The following is a 24211-nucleotide window of genomic DNA, read 5'->3' as shown; positions in this document are numbered from 1 at the left end:
AGCAGATGGGTCAGGCGACCCAAGGCCATGGGAGACAGGTTCAGAAATCTCCGACAGGTAGGCAGAGGGGGAGGGGAGCTGTGGGTGGAGGAACAGGTGTGGGCACTGGCTGCTGGTGGCAGATGCCCTGAGCGTGGGAGGTTGCAGGGACACCAGCATCTGTTAGGGTTGGGGAAAGGTATTCCCTGAGGATGGCTGTGGGGCCTGACACTGATGCCACCATCTCTGTTAGGGTTGGGAACTGGCATTCCCTCAGGGCTTCTGTGGGGCCTGGCTCTGCAGGTGGGAACTGCGGGGCCAGGCGGTGTGGCTGGCAGGGACTGGGGACCACAGGCTGAGCCCACACCTTCCTCACAGCCTGGAGGGAGGTCAACTGGGGACAGACTACGGCTCTCCCCTGCTGGGTGGCTGGAAGATGAGAATCTAGGGAGAGATGGAGGCTGAGCCCATAGGGTCTGGTAGCTGCAGTGCAGGAGCAGGGAAGAGATGGGCCCACCCCGGCAGATGGCGGCGGGAGGGGTTGACGTGGAGCTGACGTTCCTTTTGCCTGGTGTCGATGCAGTGAGGTCGTAGACGTCACCCGGAGATGGTACCTGGTTGGCCGAGGGAAGAGGGGGCATCTGCCACATGGGCCTAGTGTTGAGACCAAGGTGGGTGGGTGGGGGTTTCAGGGAGGTCGTAGGTAGAACGTGGGAGTCGTGCCGTGCTGGAGGGACGGTGTGGGTACATGGCAGAAGACTGGGCTCACTTGTGTTACCATCTCCCCTCGGCATCTGGGAGGACGCTGGTCTGGAGGCCGCATCCACCCTGGCCTCTGGCAGCTGTGGGGTCTACGTGGCTGGAGGGACCTGGTCAGGCCCCAGCCTGGGATTGTTCATCCCCTCTTTCTGGAAAGAGAGAAAGAAAGGGTGACTTGGGGAGGAGAGTGTGAGGCAGCCAGCTGGGCAGTGCACCCCCAGGGCCCTGGGGCACAGAGCGCCTTGTCTCAGCATCAAGCTCGTGCAGGGGCAGCCCGGGCAGGGCAGAGCAGAGCGCGTCCAGCCGTCTGGAGGGGCACTGGCGTTGGTGTAGGCCCGGGATCCAGTCGAGGCTGAGTGGGCACTCAACTTCCTTGCCGCTGCCTGCATGGGGCCCACCCAGGACATGGGTGATGGGAGGGTGGGCAGCTGGCTGTGATGAGCTCCTTTTCCTTCCTTCCTCCCGGGGCTTTCATTCCTCAGAAATGAATTCAGAACATGGTGTTTTCGGTGTGAGCGGTAATTCCTGTTCATCTGAAGTCACGCTGCATCTAATCCAGGACAAGCTGTTACTTCATTTCTCAGCCGTGGCGATCCCCTCTTGTCCGGGTGCCGTGGGGCACAGAGACAAATGGCTCCGCTGCCGGCTCTCGTGGCTGTCTGGGTGAGGGACACAGGCTGGGGAGGGGCGGTCCTGGCAGTGGCCCCTTTGCAGTCTTTCTTGTGGGTAGGAGGAGGTCCACATTCCCGGGTGGTCCCCAGGGCCAGCGCCAGGTGGGGGGTGGCAGGACCAGGGGCACAGGCCTGGTTCCCTCCCCTCTCCCCCACTGATCACCACCGTGAGCTGCTTCCGCCTCTGGACGGGGCCTGCTTTGTTCCCTCGTGTTGTTACCACCCTTGAAAGTGTGAGGACCGTTCCCAGCCTGTGGCCGTGGTTGGTGCCCGGCTGTAGCAGAGTTGTTGGGTCAGTGGGCAGCAACGTGAGCCCCGAAGGGAACATGCAAGCTGTGCCACGTGTGTGTGGCGTGTTGGCATGCTGCACTGAGGGGCGCAGTGTGGAGCCCTGTCTCCTGGCAGGGCTGCCCCTTCCTGCTTGGGGACGTCGTGGAGCTGCATTTCTGGTGGAGGCATGAGGGGCATTCGTGGTTTCTGTGCCACGTTCTGTAGCTGGTGGGGGCCAGATCCTGGACACATGGCCTCACCTACCAAGGCCTTGTGGAGTGAAGCCCACTCTGCCAGGAGTGTCTGGTGCGGCCAAGGCCTTGAGATGGTAGAAGGTACGGTGCCCATGAGAGGGACAGGGGTGTTGCAGCACTGTGGATGTGGGGGAGGCACACGAGCCTGGCTCACGGCAGGAGGCCACATGTCTGATATAGCAGTGTGTGAAACAGGACTGGGTGCTCGGAAGGGCATCATGGGCACAGGGGAGGAGTTGGACTGGGACAGGCCCCTGCAGAGTAGAAACTGCGACTGACAGGGCTGCCATGAGATTGGCAAAGGAGGAGCCAAAGGGACAGGCAGTCATGCTGGCCACAGCCCTGGGTGCAGCAAAGGCCGAAGTTACAAGCAGAACCATGGGGCACGTGAGAGGAAGCAGTGACTGACAGACACAGACAACTCTGACCAGGATGTCGGCACATTAGAAGACACCACAAAGGAGCGAGAAGACCAGCCTCTCACCAGGAGGAGCGGTGCTGCCCACACCACTGACCAAGAGCACATGACCACCTGAAAGAGCTAGAGGGAGAGAAAATGCGAACACGGCGGTGGGAACGCAACGAGGGGCTGGGTGTGGAGGCTCGCGCCTGTCATGCCAGCATTTGGGGAGGCTGAGGCTGGAGGATCGCTTGAGCCCAGGAGTTTGACACCAGCCTGGGCAACATAGTGAGACCCCATCTTTACAAAAAATTTAAAAATTAGCCGGACGTGGTGGCGCCTGTGGTCCCAGCTCCTCGGGAGGCAACAGCAAGACCCTGACTCAAAAACGAGAAGAAAAGCAAGCAAGCAACAAAGACCCCACAGAAAAGCGGGCAGGAGACCTGGACTCGGAGCCACGAGAGGCCACAGTAGATGTGTGCATGGAGCTGGTGGGCAGGCTGGGAGACGCTCAACCACGTTATTCATGAGGGAAGCGCAAATGCAAGTCACGGGGAGATCTCAGCTCAGGAGCAACCGGGCTGGGATGGAACCGGCAGCCCACGCCGCCTGGCATCTGCCGCCAGGGCCTGAGTGTTGTGGGCTGTGAGCCAGGGGGGCTCTCTGTGGGAGGGGCCAAGGGGCTGCCTGGGACTGACTTGGAGAGGCGCTGGCAGGCCCGAAGGCTGCCTTCGGCGAGGCCTCTTCCTGGTGCAGTTGGCACCTTTTTGCTGCGTCCTCACATGGCAAAGAGCTGTGGTGTCTCTTCTCATAGCGACACTAACTCTGCCATGGGGCCCATCGTCATGGCCTCGTCTAGCCCTAACCACCTCCTAAAGGCCCCATCTCCAGAAACCATTGCGTCAGTGGTTAGGGCTTCAGCATAACCATTTGTGGGGACACGAGTACCCTGTCCACAGCAACACCGATTCACTGTCTTGCTCTGTTGCCCAGGCTGGAGTGCAGTGCAGTGGCATGATCATGGCTCACTGCGGCCTCCACCTCCTAGGCTCAAGCCATCCTCCCACCTCAGACCCCCAAGGAGTTGGGACTATAGGCACACACCACTACACCTGGCTAATTTTCTTTTTTTTTTTTTTTTTTTTTTTTTTTGAGACAGAGTCTCGCTCTGCCGCCCAGGCTGGAGTGCAGTGGCGTGATCTTGGCTCACTGCAAGCTCCGCCTCCCGGGTTCACGCCATTCTCCTGCCTCAGCCTCCCGAGTAGCTGGGACTACAGGCGCCCGCCACCTCGCCCGGCTAGTTTTTTTGTATTTTTTTAGTAGAGACGGGGTTTCACTGTGTCAGCCAGGATGGTCTCGATCTCCTGACCTCGTGATCCGCCCGTCTCGGCCTCCCAAAGTGCTGAGATTACAGGCTTGAGCCACCGCGCCCGGCCATTTTTTCATTTTTTTGTGGAGACAAGAGTCTTGCTGTGTTCCCCAGGCCGGACTCCAATTCCTGGGCTGAAGAGATCGACCTGCCTCAGCCTCCCAAAATGCTGGGATTATAGGTGTGAGCCGTCACACCCAGCCATTTTTCCTTTTTGAATCAACTAAAAAAGGCAAGAGGATTGCTTGAACCCAAAAGTTCAAGGCAGTAGGAAGATAGGATCGTGCCGCGGCACTCCAGCCTGGGTGACATAGAGACCCCATCTCAAAAATAGAAATGAGGCCGGGCGCGGTGGCTCAAGCCTGTAATCCCAGCACTTTGGGAGGCCGAGACGGGCGGATCACGAGGTCAGGAGATCGAGACCATCCTGGCTAACACGGTGAAACCCTGTCTCTACTAAAAAATACAAAAAAACTAGCCGGGCGAGGTGGCGGGCGCCTGTAGTCCCAGCTACTCGGCAGGCTGAGGCAGGAGAATGGCGTAAACCCGGGAGGCGGAGCTTGCAGTGAGCCGAGATCCGGCCACTGCACTCCAGCCTGGGCGACAGAGTGAGACTCTGTCTCAAAAAAAAAAAAAAAAAAGAATGACCTTGGGTATCGGTGAGAGGACCTGGGTGGAGGCCTCGGCCCAGAGGGAGGTTGCAGGGCGGGAAGGGTTGAGTGGACAACTGGATTTGGGGCTGAGGTCTTAGGGGCACCTGGCTATAGAGAGGGGCCCAGGCACTGCGGAGGCCACCAGGAGTGATGGGCATAGCGCTGGGAGGTGTTTCTCAGGGATCCAGGGAGGCTGACCATGCCTGAGCGGTGGGGCTGGCAGGCATCAGGAAAAGAGGTCGGGGCTGAGGGGACCGCTGATGATGCTCCATGTACCCGCAGGCCGGGGACAGCGCAGGGCGGACAGACTCTGGGGCCTGGGTCTCCTGGTGCCCAGCAGAGGAGGAAGGCCCAGACGTTGGTCCTAGTAGACTCAAGGCAGGGGCTGGGGTAAAAAGGACTGCATATCTGGAGAGGGGCTCCTCAGACCTGCCAGGTGGATCCAGGGATCTGCAGGGGTGTATTGGGCCCTGAAGCACCTGACAGAAGCCCCAGCACTGAGGCCCTTGGCATGGTCCAGATTTGGAAGCCCAGTGACCCTTGAGCAAAGGAGGGGTCACAACTGAGGGAGATCAGGGCTCACTGCCTCACAGGGGCCCACCTCACTTTGGTGAGTGCCGCTCCTCCGACCGCGTCCCCCATGCTGTTGTCCTGTGTCCTGCTGCCGTGGGGTCCCTTGGCCCCCTCAGTGTTGACCTTTGTGTACCACTCCCATCTCCCCTTGGCTTACAGACCTGGGTGTGGAGGGGCCATAGGCCAGCGCCCAGCTCTCCCTGGGCCAGGCAGGAGGGCTGCCCCCGGAGACACTAGTTCCCAGTGGATCTAGGTCAGGAAGGAGCAGGTCCCCGAGGGAAGGGCTGCCGTCCAGAGATGGCCCAGGGGCCAGGCAGATAGAACAGGACTGCTTCCTCTGCAGTGCCCATGCCACAGGTGTCCGCAGCCGACCAGGGAATGTGCCACACAGCCTTGCTGCATCCCTGGGAGCCAAGCACTTGTATTTCCCATCTACCTGCTGAGGTCCAGTGAGGGCTTTGGACAGTCTGATTGCGTCAGGCTGACCGTGAGTGGGCTTGAGGGCTGTGTCCCAGGAGCCGCCTCTGTTTTCAGGGAGGCTTTGGTGCAGACCCCGGGAGGGGACGCTCCTGGGAGCCTAGATCAGTTACCTCCATCTCAGCGACTCCAGCTCTCAGCAGTGGCCCATCCTCTTAGCCACTCTCCATGGACCTTGCCCCTCCATGGGCAGCCCTGGCCCAGGTTTCCCCACCGTTAGGCCTGTCATTCTCAACTATATCCTGGTCTCAGGCCTCTGGGCCCCCATGACCACATCCCCGTGTCTCCCAGCCCCCAGCCTCTGTGGCCCCGACCAAGCTGCAGGCTGCCCCCACCCCACTTTTCCCTTGGGAAGAAGTGACCCAAGTTCCCCACAGCCAGCTTGCTGTCACCCCAGCTGAACCGCAGCTGGGGAGAGTTTTCAGGCAGGGCATAGCAGTCTGAGGTGGCTGCACCTGTCTGTTGCAGGACCGACCAGCTGGGCATGTTCACGCACAAGGAGTTTGAGCAACTGGCCCCCGTGCTGGATGGTTTCAGCCTCATGACCTACGACTACTCCACGGCGCATCAGTGAGTATGGGCTTGGGGGCTTCTAGGGTACAGCAGACTCCACAGTGCAGCAGTCAGTGTGGACCTGGGGGGCTCCTGGGCACAGCTGACGCCCTCCTACCTGTGGTTCTGTGCACAAGGCCACCTGCTGAACCTGGACGCCCACCTGGGGGAAGCCAGTGGCACTGCACCTGTCCCGTGCCCTGTGGTGGTCCCGTGGGTGGGGCCCTGCCTCTGGTGGAGCCGAGTCACGGATGGGGCACAGGCACAGTCCTGCTGCTGCCCAATGCCGCCCTGTCCTCTTTGGCCTGAGCCACACTATTGTGGGTGGGCCGTGTGACACAGGGCGCAGGCAGGGACACTCCAGGAAGGATGCTCAGAAAGCCTCATGTCTGCTGACCTTCCCACTGTCATGTAGACTCCTGCCTGTGGCTCTGGGGTGGGGGCCGCATATGAGTTCCTGGCCCTGGATGTGGCGTGCCTCCTGGGGCCGCTCTGCTGACAGCCTGTTATAATGGGTCACTTCTGTTCTTCACAATTTTCTAGAGGTGTTAGCTGCAGCATGGGGAGAATGCACCCCTCGGTGGAGGGCCCCAACAGTGGCTCAGGTGCAGGGCCTTCCCTGTTGCTGAAACTTGCTCACCCCTTGCCCTGCAGGCCTGGCCCTAATGCACCCCTGTCCTGGGTTCGAGCCTGCGTCCAGGTCCTGGACCCCAAGTCCAAGTGGCGAAGCAAAATCCTCCTGGGGCTCAACTTCTATGGTATGGACTACGCGACCTCCAAGGATGCCCGTGAGCCTGTTGTTGGGGCCAGGTGAGCCAAGGGCTCTCCCTGCTGTGCTGAAGGTGTCACTGGGTGTGGGTGTAAGGAGACTGAGTGATGGGGAGGGTCCCGGTCCCCTAGGGCTCATGCCCCACAGAGTCAGAGATAGGGGTTGGGCCGGGAGTCAGTCCTGCTTGGTGCCCGCCCCACCACAGCCCCCACTGTGGTCGCCACCCATGACACCGCCACGTCAGCTGTCCCCACATCTGGGCGAAGCTGGGACGGAGGCTTCCCCCACCTGTCAGCCTCGCCGACAGCACCCAGGACGGCCGGGGCCTCCTGTGTTGAATTTGAATGCTCCTCTCTGCCCAGGACTGATTTCCTGCTTTGTGTTCTTGGTGTGCTCTACCAGTGTGGTTTCTCTTTGGCATTACTTTACTTCATTTCTGGAGGACATTTTCCTGGCTGTAGAGTTCTGGCTGTCGGTTTTCTCACCGGCACCTTAAGCACGTTGCCGCCTTCTCATTCGGACAGACGGCGTTTCACCGCCACCTTGTTCTGCCTGTGTTGCCGTCCTCCCTGCTCTTAGGACTATCTTGTATTTATGGCTGGTTTTGAACAATTTGATTGACACGTCTTCGTTTTCCTTTTGCATAGCGTTCATGGAACCTCTTGAATCTGTGCATTCGTACTCTTAGCAAATTTGGAAAATTTGGGGCCAAATTCTTCAAATATTTTGTGTTTCTTCTGTCCTTTCCTTTGGAGACCACAAACACTAGATCCGTTGAATTTGTCCCACAGCTCACGAATACACCGTTTACCTTTTGGGAATCCCTTTTTTTTTTTTTTTTTTTTTTTTGAGACGGAGTCTCGCTCTGTTGCCCAGGCTGGAGTGTAGTGGTGCCATCTCGGCTCACTGCAAGCCCTGCCTCCTGGGTTCACGCCACTCTCCTGCCTCAGCCTCCTGAGTAGCTGGGACTACAGGCGCCCGCCACCATGCCCTGCTAATTTTTTGTCTTTTTAGTAAAGATGGGATTTCACCATGTTAGTCAGGACGGTTTCGATCTCCTGACCTTGTGATCCTCCTGCCTCGGCCTCCGAAAGTGCTGGGATTACAGGTGTGAGCCACCGCACCCGGCCAGGATTCTTTTTTCTGTTTCCTTTTGTTTTTTTTTTTTTGAGACAGGGTCTCACTCTGTCGTCCAGGCTGCAGTGCACTGGTGTGATCATAGCTCACTGCAGCCTCAACCTCCTGGGCTGAAGATATCCTCCCACCTCAGCCTCCCAAATAGCTGGGACCACAGGTACATGCCACCACGCCCTGCTAATTTTTGTACTTTTTTGTAGAGACAGGGTTTTGCCATGTTGTCCAGGCTGGTCTCAAATTCCTAGGCTCAAGCGATCCTCCTGCCTCAGCCTCCCAAAGTGCTGGGATGACAGGTGTGAGCCCCACGCCTGGCCTGGCCATTTCTCTTCCTATGCCCAACCTGCCATTAATCCCATCCGCCCTGAGCCTGACGCAGTCATTTCTCTCACCACCCAACCTTCCATTAATCTCATCCAGTGCTTTTGTCACCTCATGTGTCATAATTCAATCTTGTTTTATTTTTTATGAGATGGGGGGTCTCACTATGTTGCCCAGGCTGGTCTCGAACTCCTGGGCTCAACCATCCTCCTGCCTCAGCCTCCCAAAGTGCTGCTGTGACAGGCGCGAGCCACCGAGCCTGGCCAACATGTTGCAATTCTCTAGAGGCTTGTTTGGGGTCCCCTTTCCCTCTTCCATGTCTCTACTAAACTTTTGCAGATTGGGATTCAATTGTAATAACTGCTGAGTGCTCATGTCTGCTGGTTCTGATATTGGGGTCAGTTTCAGTAGACTGCTTTTCCTCCTTGTTTGGGGTCCTATTATGCTGCCTTTCTGTTGGCCTGGTACTCTTGGGTTGATGCCTCAGGCATTGCGAATTTTACCATGTTGAGTGCTGGGTGTTTTAGCATTTTTTTTTTTTTTCTTTTTTTTGAGATGGAGTCTTGCTCTGTCGCCCAGGCTGGAGTGCAGTGGCACAATCTCGGCTCACTGCAAGCTCCGCCTCCCGGGTTCACGCCATTCTCCTGCCTCAGCCTCCCGAGTAGCTGGGACTACAGGCGCCCGCCACCTCGCCCGGCTAGTTTTTTTTTTTTGTATTTTTTTAGTAGAGACGGGGTTTCACCGTGTTAGCCAGGATGGTCTCGATCTCCTGACCTCGTGATCTACCCGTCTCGGCCTCCCAAAGTGCTGGGATTACAGGTGTGAGCCACCGCGCCCGGCCTAGCATTTTTATAAATCATCTTAATCTTTGTTCTGGGTGCAGTTGAGTTTCTTAGAAACAGTTTTAGCTGCTCGCTTTTCTGGAGAACCTGGTCCTTTCTGTGGAGGCCTCAGCTGTCATCTTTGTGAGTCTCTGCAGGTCCCCCACAGGCCTGCCCTCCATGAGGGGTGTGTGTACGTGTCAGCCCAGGCAGGTAAGCAGAGGCCAGACTATCACCCCTGCTTCTTCCTGGTCGGCCATGGGGAGAGGCAGAGGTAACCTGCTAGATTCGCGGGTCCTGAGGGTGGCAGCAGTGGATAGAGGAGTATGTTGGGGCAGTGTTCCCTGCCCGGCCTCCAGGGGTGCCCTCTGTGAGCCCCTCCATGGCAGATGTCAGGTGGGCCATGTTGCGAGACCAGGGTTGTGTGTGGAGTCCTTCCCCCGACACTTTATGTGCACGCTCCTCTCTGTGCACACGGCTGGTCCTGGGGTCCAGCACAGGCCTGGGCTCCCACTGTTCTCTGGCTCCTGGCCCTAGGTGCGCTCTGGGTCGCTGAGCAGGGCCTGACGCTGCTGCAGGGGTGGATGCGAGCGGGTGCTGGCTGAGGAGGGCCTGGGGCCAGCCTGGGCATCAGGCAGGGCAAGGAGCCTGGCGTCTTCTGTCCCACGTCTCACCCAGTGAGTCAGCCACACACTGAGACACGCGGGGCTCCACACCGGTGAGGGCACTGCCCCAGGGCCCCGGCTTGTTTGGGTCCCCTGCTCCTGCTGAGATGGGGCACGGGTCAGTCACTGGGTGCCAGCTCTCATGTTCCTGCAGTGCAGAGTGAGGGGCCCGGCCACCCTGTCTGCCCACCTGTCTGTTCTTCCAGTCGGGACTGGTCTGTGCTTCTGTGTGTGCTGCACCCTCCCCCACCACAGCCCTCCTTTGACGCTGGGAATCCCGGGAAGGCTCTGGAAGCACAGCTCCTGTTCCCCACCTTACCACATCCCTGACATGGTGCCTGGTTCTGGGGCCTTTGGGTGGAGCCATGTACAGAGCTTGGACTCCCAGCCCAGGGTCCCCTGTGCAAAGCAAGAGGCCTCCCATGCACCCAGCCCTGACTCAGCTCCAGCTGTGAGCTCTGCTCACCAGGCCTTCAGGGAAGCCTCACTTCTGATTGGGCTTTTGGAAGGCAGATAGGTGTTGGCCTTGAGTCGCCACCGCACTATTCAAGGGTAACAAAGTACCACAGGTGGGGCAGCTGAAATAATAGCTTCGTCTCAGTCCTGGGGGCTGGAGGTGGGAGATGAAATTAAGGTGCCGTTAAGGTCGGGTCGGCTCCTCCCAGGGCCTCTCTCCTTGGCTTGTAGATAACTGCCTTCTCCATGTGTCCTCACAAGGTCCCGTGTGCGCCTGTGTGTGTCCTTATCTACTCTTCATTTTTTTTGAGACGGGGTCTCGCTTGTCACCCAGGCTGGAGTGCAGTGGCACGATCTCAGCTCACTGCAACCTCCGCCTCCCGGGTTCCCGCCATTCTCCTGCCTCAGCCTCCCAAGTAGCTGGGACTACAGGTGCCCACCACCACGCCCAGCTAATTTTTTGTATTTTTAGTAGAGACGGGGTTTCACCATGTTAGCTAGGATGGTCTCGATCTCCTGACCTCGTGATCCGCCCGCCTCGGCCTCCCAAAGTGCTGGGATCACAGGCATGAGCCACCACACCTGGCCCTTATCTCCTGTTCTTGTAAGACACCAATCATGTTGCATTACAGCCCACCCTTGTGACATCATTTTACTCATATCTTGAAAGACTTTCTCAGTGCAGGCTCAGGCCTGTGGTCCTAGCTACTCAGGAGGCTGAGGCAGGAGGATCACTGGAGCCCAGGAGTTCAAGATCAGCCTGGGCAACATAGTAAGACCCTAACTCTACAAAAGAAAAAGAAAAAGGTGGGTCAATCACAAAGTCAGGAGTTCAAGACCAGCCTGGCCAACATAGTAAAATCCCATCTCTACTAAAAATACAAAAAGTTAGCTGGGCGTGGCCAGGTGCCGTGGCTCACACCTGTAATCCCAGCACTTTGGGAGGCCAAGACGGGCGGATCACGAGTTCAGGAGACTGAGACCATCCTGGCTAACACAGTGAAACCCCGTCTCTACTAAAAATACAAAAAATTAGCCGGGCGTGGTGGTGGGCACCTGTAGTCCCAGCTACTCGGGAGGTTGAGGCAGGAGAATGGTGTGAACCCGGGAGGCAGAGGTTGCAGTGAGCTGAGATCGTGCCACTGCACTCCAGCCTGGGTGACACAGCGAGACTCCGTCTCAAAAAGAAAAAAAAAAAAAAAAAAATTAGCCAGGTGTGGTGGCGGGCTACTCGGGAGGCCTGTAATCCCAGCTACTTGGGAGGCTGAGGCAGGAGAATCGCTTGAACATGGGAGGCAGAGGTTGTAGTGAGCGGAGATCGAGCCACTGCATTCCAGGCTGGGCGACAGTGCAAGACTCTGTCTCAGGAAAAAAAGAAAAAATAAAAAAATTTTAAAAACTATTTCTCTAAATATAGTGCTACTCTGAGGCACTGGGGATTAGGACTTGTGTTAGTTCGTTTTCTGTTGCTTATAACAGAATATCTGAAACTGAGTACTTTATAAAGAAAAGGAATTTATTTTATTTATTTATTTATTTTGAGACGGAGTTTCGCTCTTGTTGCCCAGGCTGGAGTGCAATGGTGCGATCTTGGTTCACCGCAACCTCTGCCTTCCGGGTTCAAGCAATTCTCCTGCCTCAGTCTCCCAAGTAGCTCGAATTACAGGCATGTGCCACCACGTTTTTGTTTTTGTTTTTGTTTTTTGTTTTTTTTTGAGATGGAGTCCCCAGGCTGGAGTGCAGTGATAGTCTCGGCTCACTGCAACCTCCACCTCCTGGGTTCAAGTGATTGTCCTGCCTCAGCCTCCTGAGTAGCTGGGACTACAGGCGCGTGCCACCATGCCCAGCTAATTTTTATATTTTCAGTAGAGATGGGGTTTTGCTATGTCGGGCAGGCTGGTCTCAAACTCCTGACCTCAAGTGATCCACCCGGCTCAGCTTCCCAAAGTTCTGGGATTACAGGTGTGAGCCACTGCACCCAGACAGGGATTTATTTCTTATAGAGGCTGAGAAGTCCAAGGTCCGTGGTCACTTCTGTGAGAACCTTCTTGGTGGTGGTTACTCCAAAGAGTCCAGAGGCAGTGCAGGGCGTCCCGTGGTACAGGCTCTGAGCGAGCTACCCAGGCCGCCTTCCTCTTCTTAGAAAGCCACAGTCCCATGCCCATGGTCACCCACTGGCCCATTAACCCACTAGTCCATGAATGGATTAATCCGTTCACCAGGGCAGAGCCCTCATGACTCAGTCACCTTCTAAAGGCCCTTCCTCCCCACAGTGCCACCATGAATGGATTAATCCGTTCACCAGGGCAGAGCCCTCATGACCCAGTCACCTTCTAAGGGCCCCGCCTCCCCACAGTGCCACCATGAATGGATTAATCCGTTCACCAGGTCAGAGCCCTCATGACCTAGTCACCTTCTAAAGGCCACAGTGCCACAGTGGGGATTACATTTCAGTGTGAATTTTGCAGAGAACATTCAAGACACCACACACTTCACCCTGTGGATTTTAGGGGAACAGCTTAGCCATTTACACCATGTGAGGGTGAAGAGTTGGGGCTCACTCACTGCACAAGAGCCTGGGTCAGGTCACACAAGGCATCAGTGTGGCCTGGCACAACAGCTCACACCTGTAATCCCAGCACTTTGGGGGGCCAAGGCAGGAGGATTGCTTGAGCCCAGGGGTTCGAGACCTGTGCAAAATAGACCCGTCATTACAAATAGTTAAAAAAAAAAAAAAGGTAGCTGGGTATGGTGGTGCACACCTGTGGTCCCAGCTACTCAGGAATGCCTGAGCTGTGGAGGTGGGGACTGCACTGCACTCCAGTCTGGGCTACAGAGCAAGACCCTGTCTCCAAAACAACCAAAGCCTTCAGCAGCCTCCCCTGGGCGGTTGCACCCACCCATGATTGTTCTGAGAATTGGCTAGTGGGTTTGGGGTCAAGGAATTCTGATTACAAAGGTGTGTACGTGAGTGTGTGGGGGTATATGCCCTCAGGAACCCCCAGTTTTGCACAAGTTGGGGTCTGGGTGTACCCAGTCAGGAAAGAAAGGCACTGCTTCTGGGTCCTCACTTCCATCTGAGAAGTCCCCTCCTAATCTGCCCTCTTCGCCCACCCAAAGTGCCCTTGTTAATGACCCCTGGGCCTGAGTGGCACAGAGGAGGGGTGTGGGCACCTGGCAGTCTCCAGCCTGGACGCAGGACCACTTAAGGGGAGCAGGCCATGGGGAGATCTGGGTCTCAGCGGCCCCTAGAGTGCCTGTCCCCACGTCCCATCCTGGGTGGCCAGTAGCTCTTGCCCTGTCTGACCCTGCCCAGAGACCTTGGCCAGGGCAGCAGCACAGATGCCAGCTCAGCAGGGCCACCTCCCACAAGGCTGGAATAAATAACCAGCTGCCAAGACTTGCTCACACGTGCATCCTCACAGCTGCTGAGCCAGCCGAGAGAGCGCTGACGCTGCACAGCCATGGCTCCTGCCTCAAGGGTATGGCAGGGAGGGCGCCCCCACTCTAGTCCAGGGGGGACACTGGCAAGGATCACAGGTGGAGGCATCCCTGCCGCTGGGAGTTTGATGCCTGACAGCCACCAGAGTCTTCACTGGGTAGGTTCCTAGCTCCCAACTGTGACAGAGTCCCCTCTGCGAGTGGATGGCACTCCTGCCTCCGCCTGAATGTCCGCGCAGGGGAGGGGCCGTGTTCGCAGCTCCTCAGAACATTCTTCCTGACCCTGGCTCTGCCCTGGTGGCGTCTGGCCCCTCCCCAAGCCCCGACCTCCCTCTCAGCTGCACTGTTCATCTGCACCCCGTCCGTGGTCCTGCCCTGGACAGGTGGCATCCACTCTGGACACCAAACCCAGCCCAAGGGCTCACTGCCTGCAGCATGCACAGGGTGAGATGGGCCACCATTGTGGGGTGTTCTGTGGGTCCTCCCTGTCTGTTCCAGAAGCTGGGGCTCCTCTCCCAGCCCTTTCTCAAGGCTTATCAGTCCTCGCACCTGTGCTGGTTCCTGCTGAGCTCTGGCGACATCACTCAGACGCCTCTCTTCACCCTCTGTTCTCGCCTTGTGTTGGCACCAAATGTCTGCTTTTCTAGCTGAAATCTCACTTATTAGCTGCAGCCACCCTAAAGAGCAGAAGATGGTCCCCAGCCTCACATGCCCCCACACACCACGTGCACCGCCAAGCAATGCGGCGCCTGCCACCCACACCAGCCAGTCATCCAGCCCCAGCCTCCTCGCTCCTCCAGCCTACTGTGTCCTCTGCAGAGTGGAGCCCATCTTCCCTTCATCCTGTCTGTCACCCCCCAAGGGATGTCTGGGAGGCCAGAAGCAGCAGGGGTTGAATCTTGGGCACGTGGCCCTCATCACTGCCCTGGCGTCTTTTGCTGCCACGACTCGGTGGACCTAGGCGTTTTCCTCCTGTCTTGTGAATCTTTTACTGTGAGAATCTTCAAGCATAAAAGTGCATAGAATCGTGTGGCAAGCCCCTCATGGCCACCCCAGGACTTGACTCCCTCGGCCTCATGCGGCGCCAAGGGTTTCAGCAACCCCAGCCCCGATCCCCAGGCTCACGCTCACCATGTTCTCCCAACACCCCAGCGCTCTCTGCTAGCCAGTGACAAGGGGCCAGGTCTCCTCCATGCCCGGGGCCCTCAGTGTCTCCAGCCTGTGCCTCTGGGAGCCCTGGGCTCCGTCCAGCCTTGGCTGGCTAGCAGCAGCTCCCGCGCACGTCCCCAGTGGGGCTGGCTGTGGGGACTGACTGGCGTGTATCTGTGGCCTAGCCACGCCCGCCTCCATGGGAGGGAGACGGCGAGCCTCAGGGCTTCCGGTCTCAGGATGTTGCTGGATCCAACATTTCAGACAGGACAGCCCTGCAGAAGGATGGCCACCCACCGAGGAGGGCTGTCTGGTTGAATTCAAGCTCTGAGAGGCGACTGAAACGTGTGAAGATAGGAGCACCTGACCTGGGGTTTCAGTGTCTGCAGGGTAGGCTTGGGGAGGGGCAGCTGTCAGCTATGTCCTCCCTCCAGAAGGAGGCCTGGGCCTGGGGTTGGGGGCCTCACCATTGCCCACAGCAGCCCTGGCCCTGGGTGGAGCCTGCAAGCCCCTCCTCCCACCAGCCAGCAGCAGCTCCACTCCCTTGGACCCCTTCCTTGCAGCTGGCTGCAGAGCCCTGTGGGGGCTCCTGAGGGGTCCTAGGAAGGGCTTCTCTCCACACATACTCCTGAGACCAGAGCCGGGCCTCGTGCATTGTTCCCTGCAGGAAGCTGTGTGCCTCCAGGCTGTCTTCTGCCTGCTGCCTCCAGGACACAGAACCGCTTCCTAAGGGCGGCTCAGGGCGGCTCACAGCATACCATGATTGTGTAATTGCACTGCTATACCTTTGGAGCCAGTACAGCCCTAGCAGCCACTTGGTCAAATCCAAGGGGTGCTGCGTGTGGTGACTCATACCTGTAATCGTAACAGCTTGGGAGGCCGAGGTGGGAGGATCACTTGAGGCCAGGAGTTTGAAACCAGCTTGGGCCACATAGCAAGACCCCCATCTCTACAAAAATGTTAAAAGTTAGCAGGGTGTGGTGTTGCACACCTGTATAGTCCTGGCCACTCAGGAGGCTGAGGCGGGAGGATCGCTTGAGCCTTGGAGGTCCAGGCTGCAGTGCGCTATGATCACACCATTGCATGCCAGCCTTCGTGACAGAACAAGACCCTATCTCTTTTCGTTTTGGAGATGGAGTTTCGCTCTTGTCGCTCAGTCTGGAGTGCAGTGGCTTGATTTCAGCTCACTGTAGCCTCCACCTCCCAGGTTCAAGCGATTCTCCTGCCTCAGCCTCCTAAGTAGCTGGGACTATAGGTGTGTGTCACCATGCCTGGCTAATTTTTTGTATTTTTAGTAGACGGGGTTTCACCATGTTGGCCAGGCTGATCTGGAACTCCTGACCTCAGGTGATTCACCTGCCTTGGCCTCCCAAAGTGCTGAGATTACAGACATGAGCCACTGCGCCTGGTGACCCTATCTCAAAAAAACAAAAAAAAAAATTAAGTCTGGGGAGAGGCAGCCACCCAACTTGGGTTCTGGGCGTGGCCAGGAAGGGTCTGGAGGCTCCGTCACCATATCTGGTAACCGCGTCCTCGGGTGAGGCAGCCCCAGCTATAGCACAGGTACACACCTGGAGATAGGCAAGACACAGGTGCATAGCTCCCGGCCCCAGCTGTGGCACAGGTACACACAGGCACACACCTGGAGGCAGGTGAGATACAGGTGCATAGCTCCCACTCCTTGTTCTATCCCATGTCTCCCCATCCCAGCTGGCCCAGAGTTCTCATACCTTGCCTTGCTGAGATCCTGGGGCCACCTCCCCAGGCTCCTTCCTTGCTCAGCCCAGGCTGGCTCTGCACATGGAGTCAAGGTGTCCTGGAACATCTGGTCAGATGCTCTTGTCAGTCCTGTGTCTCAGGAGGCTGCCTGGGCAGACTCAAGGAGAGAGGCCCCCATCAGCCTCTGATGCTGGCCTCCCCTGCGGCCTCCCATGAGCTGGCTTCCACTCAGGGGCCAAGAGAGGGACGCCCTTCTTGGTGGATGACCAGGGCTCCTGCCAGCCACTGGGCCAAGACTGTAGGGTTGGGCCCGGAGCCGCTCAGGGCAGTGGAGGAGCATGGCCTACTGCCCTCCCGGGAGTCACAAGCCCGGGCTCTCAGGCCAGCATGACAGCAGCAGCGTGTCCATGTGGGCCAGTCCTCCGTGGGCCTCTTTGGTTAGCAGGGTGGAGGGATTGCTCAGACTTGACTACTCTGGGGGTTTGGCACGCCTGCTCCACGGGGCCACAGCACAGAGTGGAGGTGAGGTATTGGGAGTTCCCTCCTCCGCCCGCCAGTGCCGCCTCCCTCAAGCAGGCATTTTTTTTTTTTTTTTTTTTTTTTTTTTTTTTGAGACAGAATCTCACTCTGTCACCCAGGCTGGAGTGCAGTGGCACAATCTCAGCGCACTGCAACCCTCCACCTCCCAGGTTCAAACGATTCTCCTGCTTCAGCCTCCTAAGTAGCTGAGATTACAGGCGCCCACCACCATGCCCGGCTAATTTTTGTATTTTTGGTAGAGAGGGTTTCACCGTGTTAGCCAGGATGGTCTTGAACTCCTGACCTCAGGTGATCCACCCACCTCGGCCTCCCAGAGTGCTGGGATTACAGGTGTGAGCCACCACGCCCAGCCCCCTCAGGCATCTCTGTTTTTCAACCTTGCCTTTTAGACGTTGGCAAACTCCCCAGGCTTTGGAGCAAGCCCCTCGTCCCACTTATTTCGGTTTTCTGGAACCTTCTCCAAGAGAAGTTTCCAAGCTGGTCTCCGTGGGGTGACCCCCACCCTCCACATCAGGAGGTCCAAGACCATCTTTCTCACACTTGATCTGCTTTCTCCCTAGAAACACGTCAGACCTCTGTCCCTGGTCCTCCTAAATTCCTCTGTGGCGTGTCTCGGTGTGTTTTGTGTGTATATCCTGTTTGGCTTTCCTTGACTCTTTCCATTTGAGGCCTTGTAACTTTTTTTGAGGTTGGATAAAATTCACGTACCATAAAATGCACCATTTCAAAGTGGCATTTAGTATGCTCGCAGAATTGTGCAACCCTCAGTACTGTTCCCCAAAAGCCCTCTGCCTGTTAGCAGTTGTGCCCTCTTTCCCTGCCCTAGCCTGTGCCCATCTCCAGCCCACCGTCTCTGTAGGTTTGTCTGTTCTGGATGTTTCTGTGAGGCCGAGGCTGTCCATGTTAATTGAGTCCTTATTCCTCCCCGTCCATGTGCTTGTCCCTCCCCTGGGCTCCTGCGGTGCTCCCCACACCCACCCTCAGACTTTCAACTTCCCCTACCTTCTCTCTGACCCTTCCTTCCTCCCAGGCAGGCCCCTCGCCCGCTCCCCCCTCACCGTGGCTGGTGCCTGCTCCCCAAAAGACCTGTGTGGCCCTTGTTCCTCCTGGGAGCCTGGCCCCCTGGTGTGCTTGTCCATCACACCAGCCATGCTCCTTGGGGTCTTATAAGCCCTCAAGGGGGTCCCAGTTACCAGCCTGGGTGGCCACTCAGACCCCCCAAGGACCCAGCCCCTCTGTGTGTCTGCGGCCCTCTGAAGACTCCTCCCTCCGCTATGGGCCTGGACTCCCTCCCTGTGCCTGCAGCTGCCCCTCCTCACTCAGCCCCGCCCCTACACCCGGTGGCCTCACCCTCCTCCCCAGGAGTGACTCTCGGACCCTCCCTGGGCTTTTGGGAACTGGGCACACACCCCCACCCAGCACCTGGGCTCTAGCTTCTCCTTGTTCCCAGGGCCTGCTTGGGAGTAGCGATTCCCGGGGTTGGGGTCCCTGACAACGCCCTGGTCGTGGCTGCCCCCACAGCGTGGTCACTACCCACTCACCAAACCACCAGGCTGGGGCTCCTGAGTGGGAGGCACTCGGTGCTCTCAGGGATCCTGGCCACCCACAGCCTCACCTCCTCCTGGAGGCAGCAGATTATGAGCAGTGACCACAGAGGCCCCCCAGGAGGAGGAGTGTGTGGCGTGGCCAGAGCTCCCCACAGCCCAGGGGCCATCTCTGCCCTGAGGCATCTGCCCACGACCCTGCACGTCCCATTCTTCTCACAGAGCCACCCAGCGGATATTGGGGGGAAGCTGCAAATTACACCACCACCACCTTGAGCCGTGTTTCAGTTCAGGAGAAGGCGGTCATTTTAGAGCTGTCGATGGGGTTGTGGCTGTGCCGGCAGCCTCCATGTTGCCTGGCCTGGAGGGGCTTCTGGAAGGACCATGTCTGCACATGGCTGTTGAGGGGCCTGGCCCAGCCTCAGGAGGGCAGGGGTCCAGCAGTGCTTTCCAGGCCTGGGATGGCTGGAGCTGCTATAGCCACTGCTGCCGTCCCATTACCAGCATCTAGGGGGACCGGGCGTGCTGGCTCACACCTGTAATCCTAACACTTTGGGAGGCCAAGGCGGGCAGATCACTTGAAGTCAGGAGTTCAAGACCAGGCTGACCAACATGGAGAAACCCCATCTCTACTAAAAATACAAAAACCAGCTGGGCGTGGTGGCAGGTGGCTGTGATCCTAGCTACTTGGGAGGCGCAGAGGTGGGAGAATTGCTTGAACCTGGGACGCGGAGGTTACAGTGAGCCAAGATCGTGCCACTGCACTTCAGCCTGAGTGACAGTGAGACTTTGTCTCAAAAAAGCAGAAACAGGCGTCTAAGGGAAACTCTGTCTGGGTTGGGGAGGCCGCCCGAGTGCTAATTTCCACCCTCCCTGCCATGTGTCTACCAGGGTCTGATGTCTGCAGAGCAGCCCCCGTGCCCCGAAAGGCCAGAGCTACCCGATGGGGTCTGGCACTTTCTCGAGCACTGCTGGGCAAGTGGCAGCTGCTCCCGCTCACAGCTCTGAAGTGACGTGCCCTAGTCTGGAAGAGGCTCCCAGTGTCGAGGGGACTCTGCCCCACTCAGGACAACAGCAGCCTCCCCCGTTAGGATCCTCAGACATCCCATTCCTCCTGGGCAGGAGCAGGAAGGTGGCTCGAGGTGCGGTCCTGTGGCTGCCATTTCTCACTTGGATAAACCCTGCAGTGTCCAGCCATGACCCCTTAGGGTCCTGCAGATGTCCATGCCACACAGCCCAGGTCCTTGCGCCCCTGCAGCTGCCCACTGCCTGTCCTCCCCTCCCGCATGGTGTCCAGGCTGTAGGCCCCACTCCAGGCCTCCTCCCTGAGGCTGCAGCCCCAGGCATGTGGGGGGCACTTTTCTCACGCAGCAGCCACTGGTCATGTTCCGTTGTCAGCTGCCTCCACCTGCACACACTCCTGTCTGCAGAGACCAGAAGCTTCCAGAACGATCTGTCGCTGCTGCTGGTGGCTGTGGCCCATAGTGTTCTGGAACCACCTGCCCTGGTCCCAAATGTGCAGTGTGAGATGTGCCCACACTCAAAGTCCCCCGTGACCTGGAAACCGCTGTTGTGTCCCCAGCACCTTGGGAATGAGCCTGTCCTCTGTGAAGGAGGGGGTGGTTCTCAAACCATTGGCTCTTGGTGCTCAGGGGGGGCCTGCTGCAGTCCTGGGCCTGGGGTGGTGGTGGTTCAAGACTGAGACAGACTTAGCCTTTGAAAGGGTGCAGAGGCCGGGCGCAGTGGCTCACGCCTGTAATCCCAGCACTTCGGGAGGCCAAGGCGGACAGATCACGAGGTCAGGAGTTCCAGACCAGCCTGGCCAATACGGTGAAACCCGTCTCTACTAAAAAATACAAAAATTAGTCGGGCGTGGTGGTGCGCACCTGTAGTCCCAGCTACTCAGGAGGCTAAGGCAGAATCACTTGAACCTGGGAGGCAGAGGTTGCAGTGAACCAAGATTGCACCACTGTACACCAGCTTGGGTGACAAAGCGAGACTCTATCTCAAAAAAAAAAAAAAAAAAAAGTGCAGAAACCACTGCCCCAGGCAGCCATCCCCAGTATGAGGCACTGCCCATCAGTCCAGGGCCAGCAGCGGGGCCAGGGCAGCCTGAGGCCTGTCTGGTTAGCCTCTCACCTGGGGTCTAGACAGAGTGAGGAGCCCCGTCCAGCAGCCACTGTGTAGCCTGAGGGCCATCCCCAGGGTGAGGCAGTTTCAGGCCTCGTGTCACTCTCCAGGCCATTGAGAGGACTTGGGGTGGCTTCTCCTGAGGAAGCTCCCGGAAGATGTGCTTCCTCAAATACAGGGTTCACAGGACCTGAGGCTCTGGCCACCCCACCAGCCATCGTCCCCCAGACCTCTGGGGACAGTGGCTCCCTCTACCTGCTGCCCTGAGTGGCCCTGCCCCTGCTGATAGCCACAGCCTTTGGGGTACAAGGTAGGGGAGCTGGGTGGGCTCCCAAACCCACACCCTGGTCTCCCCAGGTACATCCAGACACTGAAGGACCACAGGCCCCGGATGGTGTGGGACAGCCAGGCCTCGGAGCACTTCTTCGAGTACAAGAAGTGAGTGTTGGGAAGTGCATGGCCCGCCTCGGCCTTGTGTGCAGGGAGGGACCCTGGGGGTGGAGACGAGGGAGCAGCAGGGCCCAGGGGGTCCCAGGACGCTGGGGGTGGAGACAAGGGAGCAGCAGGGCCCAGGGGATCCCAGGACCCAGGGGGTGGAGATGAGGGAGCAGCAGGGCCAGGGGGTCCCAGGGTCACGAGCTGACTTGCTGCTCCCGGCCCCGGAGCACAGCTGGACAGCAGGTGGCCACCTGGCGGGTGGGAAGAGTCCAGGCCGTGGACCTTGGCTGTGAGGGGAGGAGGCCTGGAACCAGCAGAGGCGGCGGACGGGCCGACAGTCCCCTTGTCTTGCAGGAGCCGCAGTGGGAGGCACGTCGTCTTCTACCCAACCCTGAAGGTGCGTGTGCTGCCAGCCATGGGACCGGGGGAGAGATGGGGCATGCGACAGCATGGCAGGCACTGGCCTGCGGTCCCTGGGGTCCAGGCAGTGCTGCCCCTCGGCCTGGAGGACACTCCTAGGTGTTGGGGGACAGGCCCCAGCAGGCACTCACACCTCCATCTGTGCTCAGTCCCTGCAGGTGCGGCTGGAGCTGGCCCGGGAGCTGGGCGTTGGGGTCTCCATCTGGGAGCTGGGCCAGGGCCTGGACTACTTCTACGACCTGCTCTAGGCGGGCTTTGCGGCCTCCGCGGCGGACGTGTTCTTTTCTAAGCCATGGAGTGAGTGAGCAGGTGTGAAATACAGGCCTCCACTCCGTTTGCTGTGACGGGTCTGCTGCAGTCCTCAGTCGGGGGTCCTGGGCACCATGTGACTCCCCACCCTCTCATGAGGGGTCCCTGCCCTGGGATGAGTCCTGGCTGGGGGGCACCCGAGAGCTCAAGCCCCTCCCACCCGGGCATCTGCTGGCTAACTCCTGTCGGCTGGGCAGGCAGGACCCACAGTACCTGCCCCACCAGGACAGCCTGGCTCAGGCCTCTCTGGGCTGCTTCTCACATCCTGGGCCAGATGTGGGTTTGGAAGCTCTGGAACCATCCCAGACTCGCCCACTCCCGGACTTGAGGGCCCTGGTAGGGACAGCTCTGCCCAGCATCACCCCAGGGCTTGGCAGTGACAGAGCTGAGAGCTGCACGCCCACGTCACCACCCACCTCGCCAGCCACAGCATATGTGTGACATCTGCAGAGAGCCACCCAGACGTCCCCACCGAGTCCAGCACGGCAAGGGTGCAGGGGCTGCCCTGGAAATGGGCACAGAGGAACCTGGCCCACCCTCTTGAAATTGGCCCTGGACCTTGGCTCAGCTCTGCCGCCTCAGGTAGCGTGACCCCCAGGCCAGCCTGGCCACATCAGGGAGCATGGTGAGGGGCAACGGCAGGACCCGTGGGCCACATCGGGAAGGGCATTTCCAGTGAGGGGTGGGGCAGAGGACACGTGGCTGGCAGTCTGCACCCACCCCGCAATGCAGCGGTGTCCAGGCTCTGGGGAGGTCCTGGGGAATTTGGAGGCATGAGCCAAGGCCTGGCGGCCTTCATTCCCCTGCCCCTCATCGCCATCCTGTCCTTGGCTGGCCGTGAGAACTCCTCTCCTCACCATTGGGACCCACAGGGCTGAGGTGGGCAGCGGAGGGCATAGGTGGGTACACGTCCCAGGCAGGGTCTCTTGGGGGGACAGAAGTGAGTCCAGGGGGTGGATGGGCCTGGGCGTGCCTGAGAATGCCGTGGGGTGAGGGACGGTGAGGCCAGGGTGGGCACTGGTTCTGGTTCAGAGTCAGTAACATCAGGGTGTGGTGGGCAGGGGGGTCAGGACATCTCCAGCCGGTGGTAAGAAGCATGGTGGGGTCTCCTCCACAGGACAGAAGCTGGGGAGGGGGTCCTGGGTTGGCCCGAGGCACCCACGCCTAAGAAAGGCCTGGATGTCAGGGAGGCCTGTGAGCCGCCACACTGCAGGTGCAGCCCTTCCCACCGCTTTGCTGCTGCTTGACATGGGTGTAGGAGATACAGGTGGTGTGTGCAGTGGCTCATGCCTGTAATCCCAGTACTTTGGAAAGCTGTGGCGGGAGGAATGCTGGACAACATGGTGAAACCCCGTCTCTACCCCCTAAAAATACACGTTAGCAAGACGTGGTGGCATGGGCCTGTACTCGTAGCTACTCAGGAGGCTGAGGTGGGAGGAGCACTTGATGAGGTTGAGGCTGCAGTGAGCTGTGATCAACTACACTCCAAAAACCTTCTCTAAAAAAAAACAAAAGCTGCCACTGGCTTTGGGGCACTGACCTTGTGTCCCCAGAGGCGCTGACGCTAACATTTGAGTTCGTTCTCAGGGATCCTGTGGCTTCCGTCAGAGTGAGGGCAGGGGACACGCAGGTCTGGGAGGGTGGTGTGGGCCTGGAGCTAGGCATTGCCAGATCAGCATTGGGTGCAAGCAGGGGTGGGGATGCCACATAGGATAGGACGCCTAGAGCGGGCTCTGTCTCCAGGGTGATGGGCAGAGAGTGAGGCAGGAATTAGCTGGAAATTGAGATTGTGGGGTAGTTTGGGGATCAGATGCCCCAACCTGAACTGACTGTCATCTCTGTGGCCAGTGTCCCCACACAACCCTCACCCTGGCTGTGAGAATCCTGTGGCAGGCACCTTGATGCATGTTTTTTCTGTGCCCTGTGATAACTGCTTTGTGCTGCCAGCTCACTTAAAGGGCAGAGTTCTAGGAACAAAATAGACGGGGGAAAAGCGGAGCCCCACCTCGACAGGAGGCCCCAGGGTGGGGGTGATGTGGAAGGAGCCCTGCCTCAGGAGGAGGCCCTGGGGTGGGGGTTTTTGGGCAGGAGAGCCCCACTTGGGGAGGAAGACCCTGGGGTTGGGGGTGAAGCAGAGGGAAGCCCACCTAGCACAGGCCGGCAGTTCAGGGACGCCCCCTCCCCCCCACCCCCCGAGGGCGCTTGGCACTTTTTTTATATTTTTATTACTATTTTTTTCTTTTGAGATGGAGTCTTCCTGTGTCATCCAGGCTGGAGTGCAGTGGTGCGATCTCCACTCACTGCACTGTCTCCCAGAATCAAGCGATTCTCCTGCCACCAAACCTGGCTAATTTTTGTATTTTTAGTAGAGACAGGGTTTCAACATGTTGGCCAGGCC

The 24211-nt window shown here is 58.4% G+C and overlaps 1 protein-coding gene across 6 annotated transcripts in view; it reads left to right on the top strand.

Annotated features, from left to right (window-relative positions):
- Nucleotides 1-23973, top strand: part of LOC105494164 (chitinase domain containing 1) — a 45139-nt gene extending 21166 nt beyond the window's left edge. For 4 of the 6 annotated variants that reach the window (XM_011762363.3, XM_011762364.3, XM_011762365.3 and 1 more), the window contains 5 exons: nt 5874-5975; nt 6612-6767; nt 21004-21084; nt 21439-21481; nt 21654-21843. In XM_011762363.3, coding sequence (XP_011760665.1) covers nt 5874-5975; nt 6612-6767; nt 21004-21084; nt 21439-21481; nt 21654-21752 — 481 coding nt within the window. In that variant the 3' untranslated portion in view covers nt 21753-21843. Of the gene's footprint in view, nt 1-5873; nt 5976-6611; nt 6768-21003; nt 21085-21316; nt 21482-21653; nt 21844-22263 lie in introns of those variants that run through there. The other 2 variants (XR_011610384.1, XM_071074024.1) reach the window with 2 other exon arrangements.
- The last annotated feature ends 238 nt before the right edge of the window (nt 23974-24211 follow it).

The sequence above is a fragment of the Macaca nemestrina genome, chromosome 12 (assembly GCF_043159975.1).
Source record: "Macaca nemestrina isolate mMacNem1 chromosome 12, mMacNem.hap1, whole genome shotgun sequence".
NCBI lineage: Eukaryota > Metazoa > Chordata > Mammalia > Primates > Cercopithecidae > Macaca > Macaca nemestrina.
Note: the sequence above shows the minus strand (reverse complement) of the source record. Positions and strands in the feature narration are given on the sequence as shown.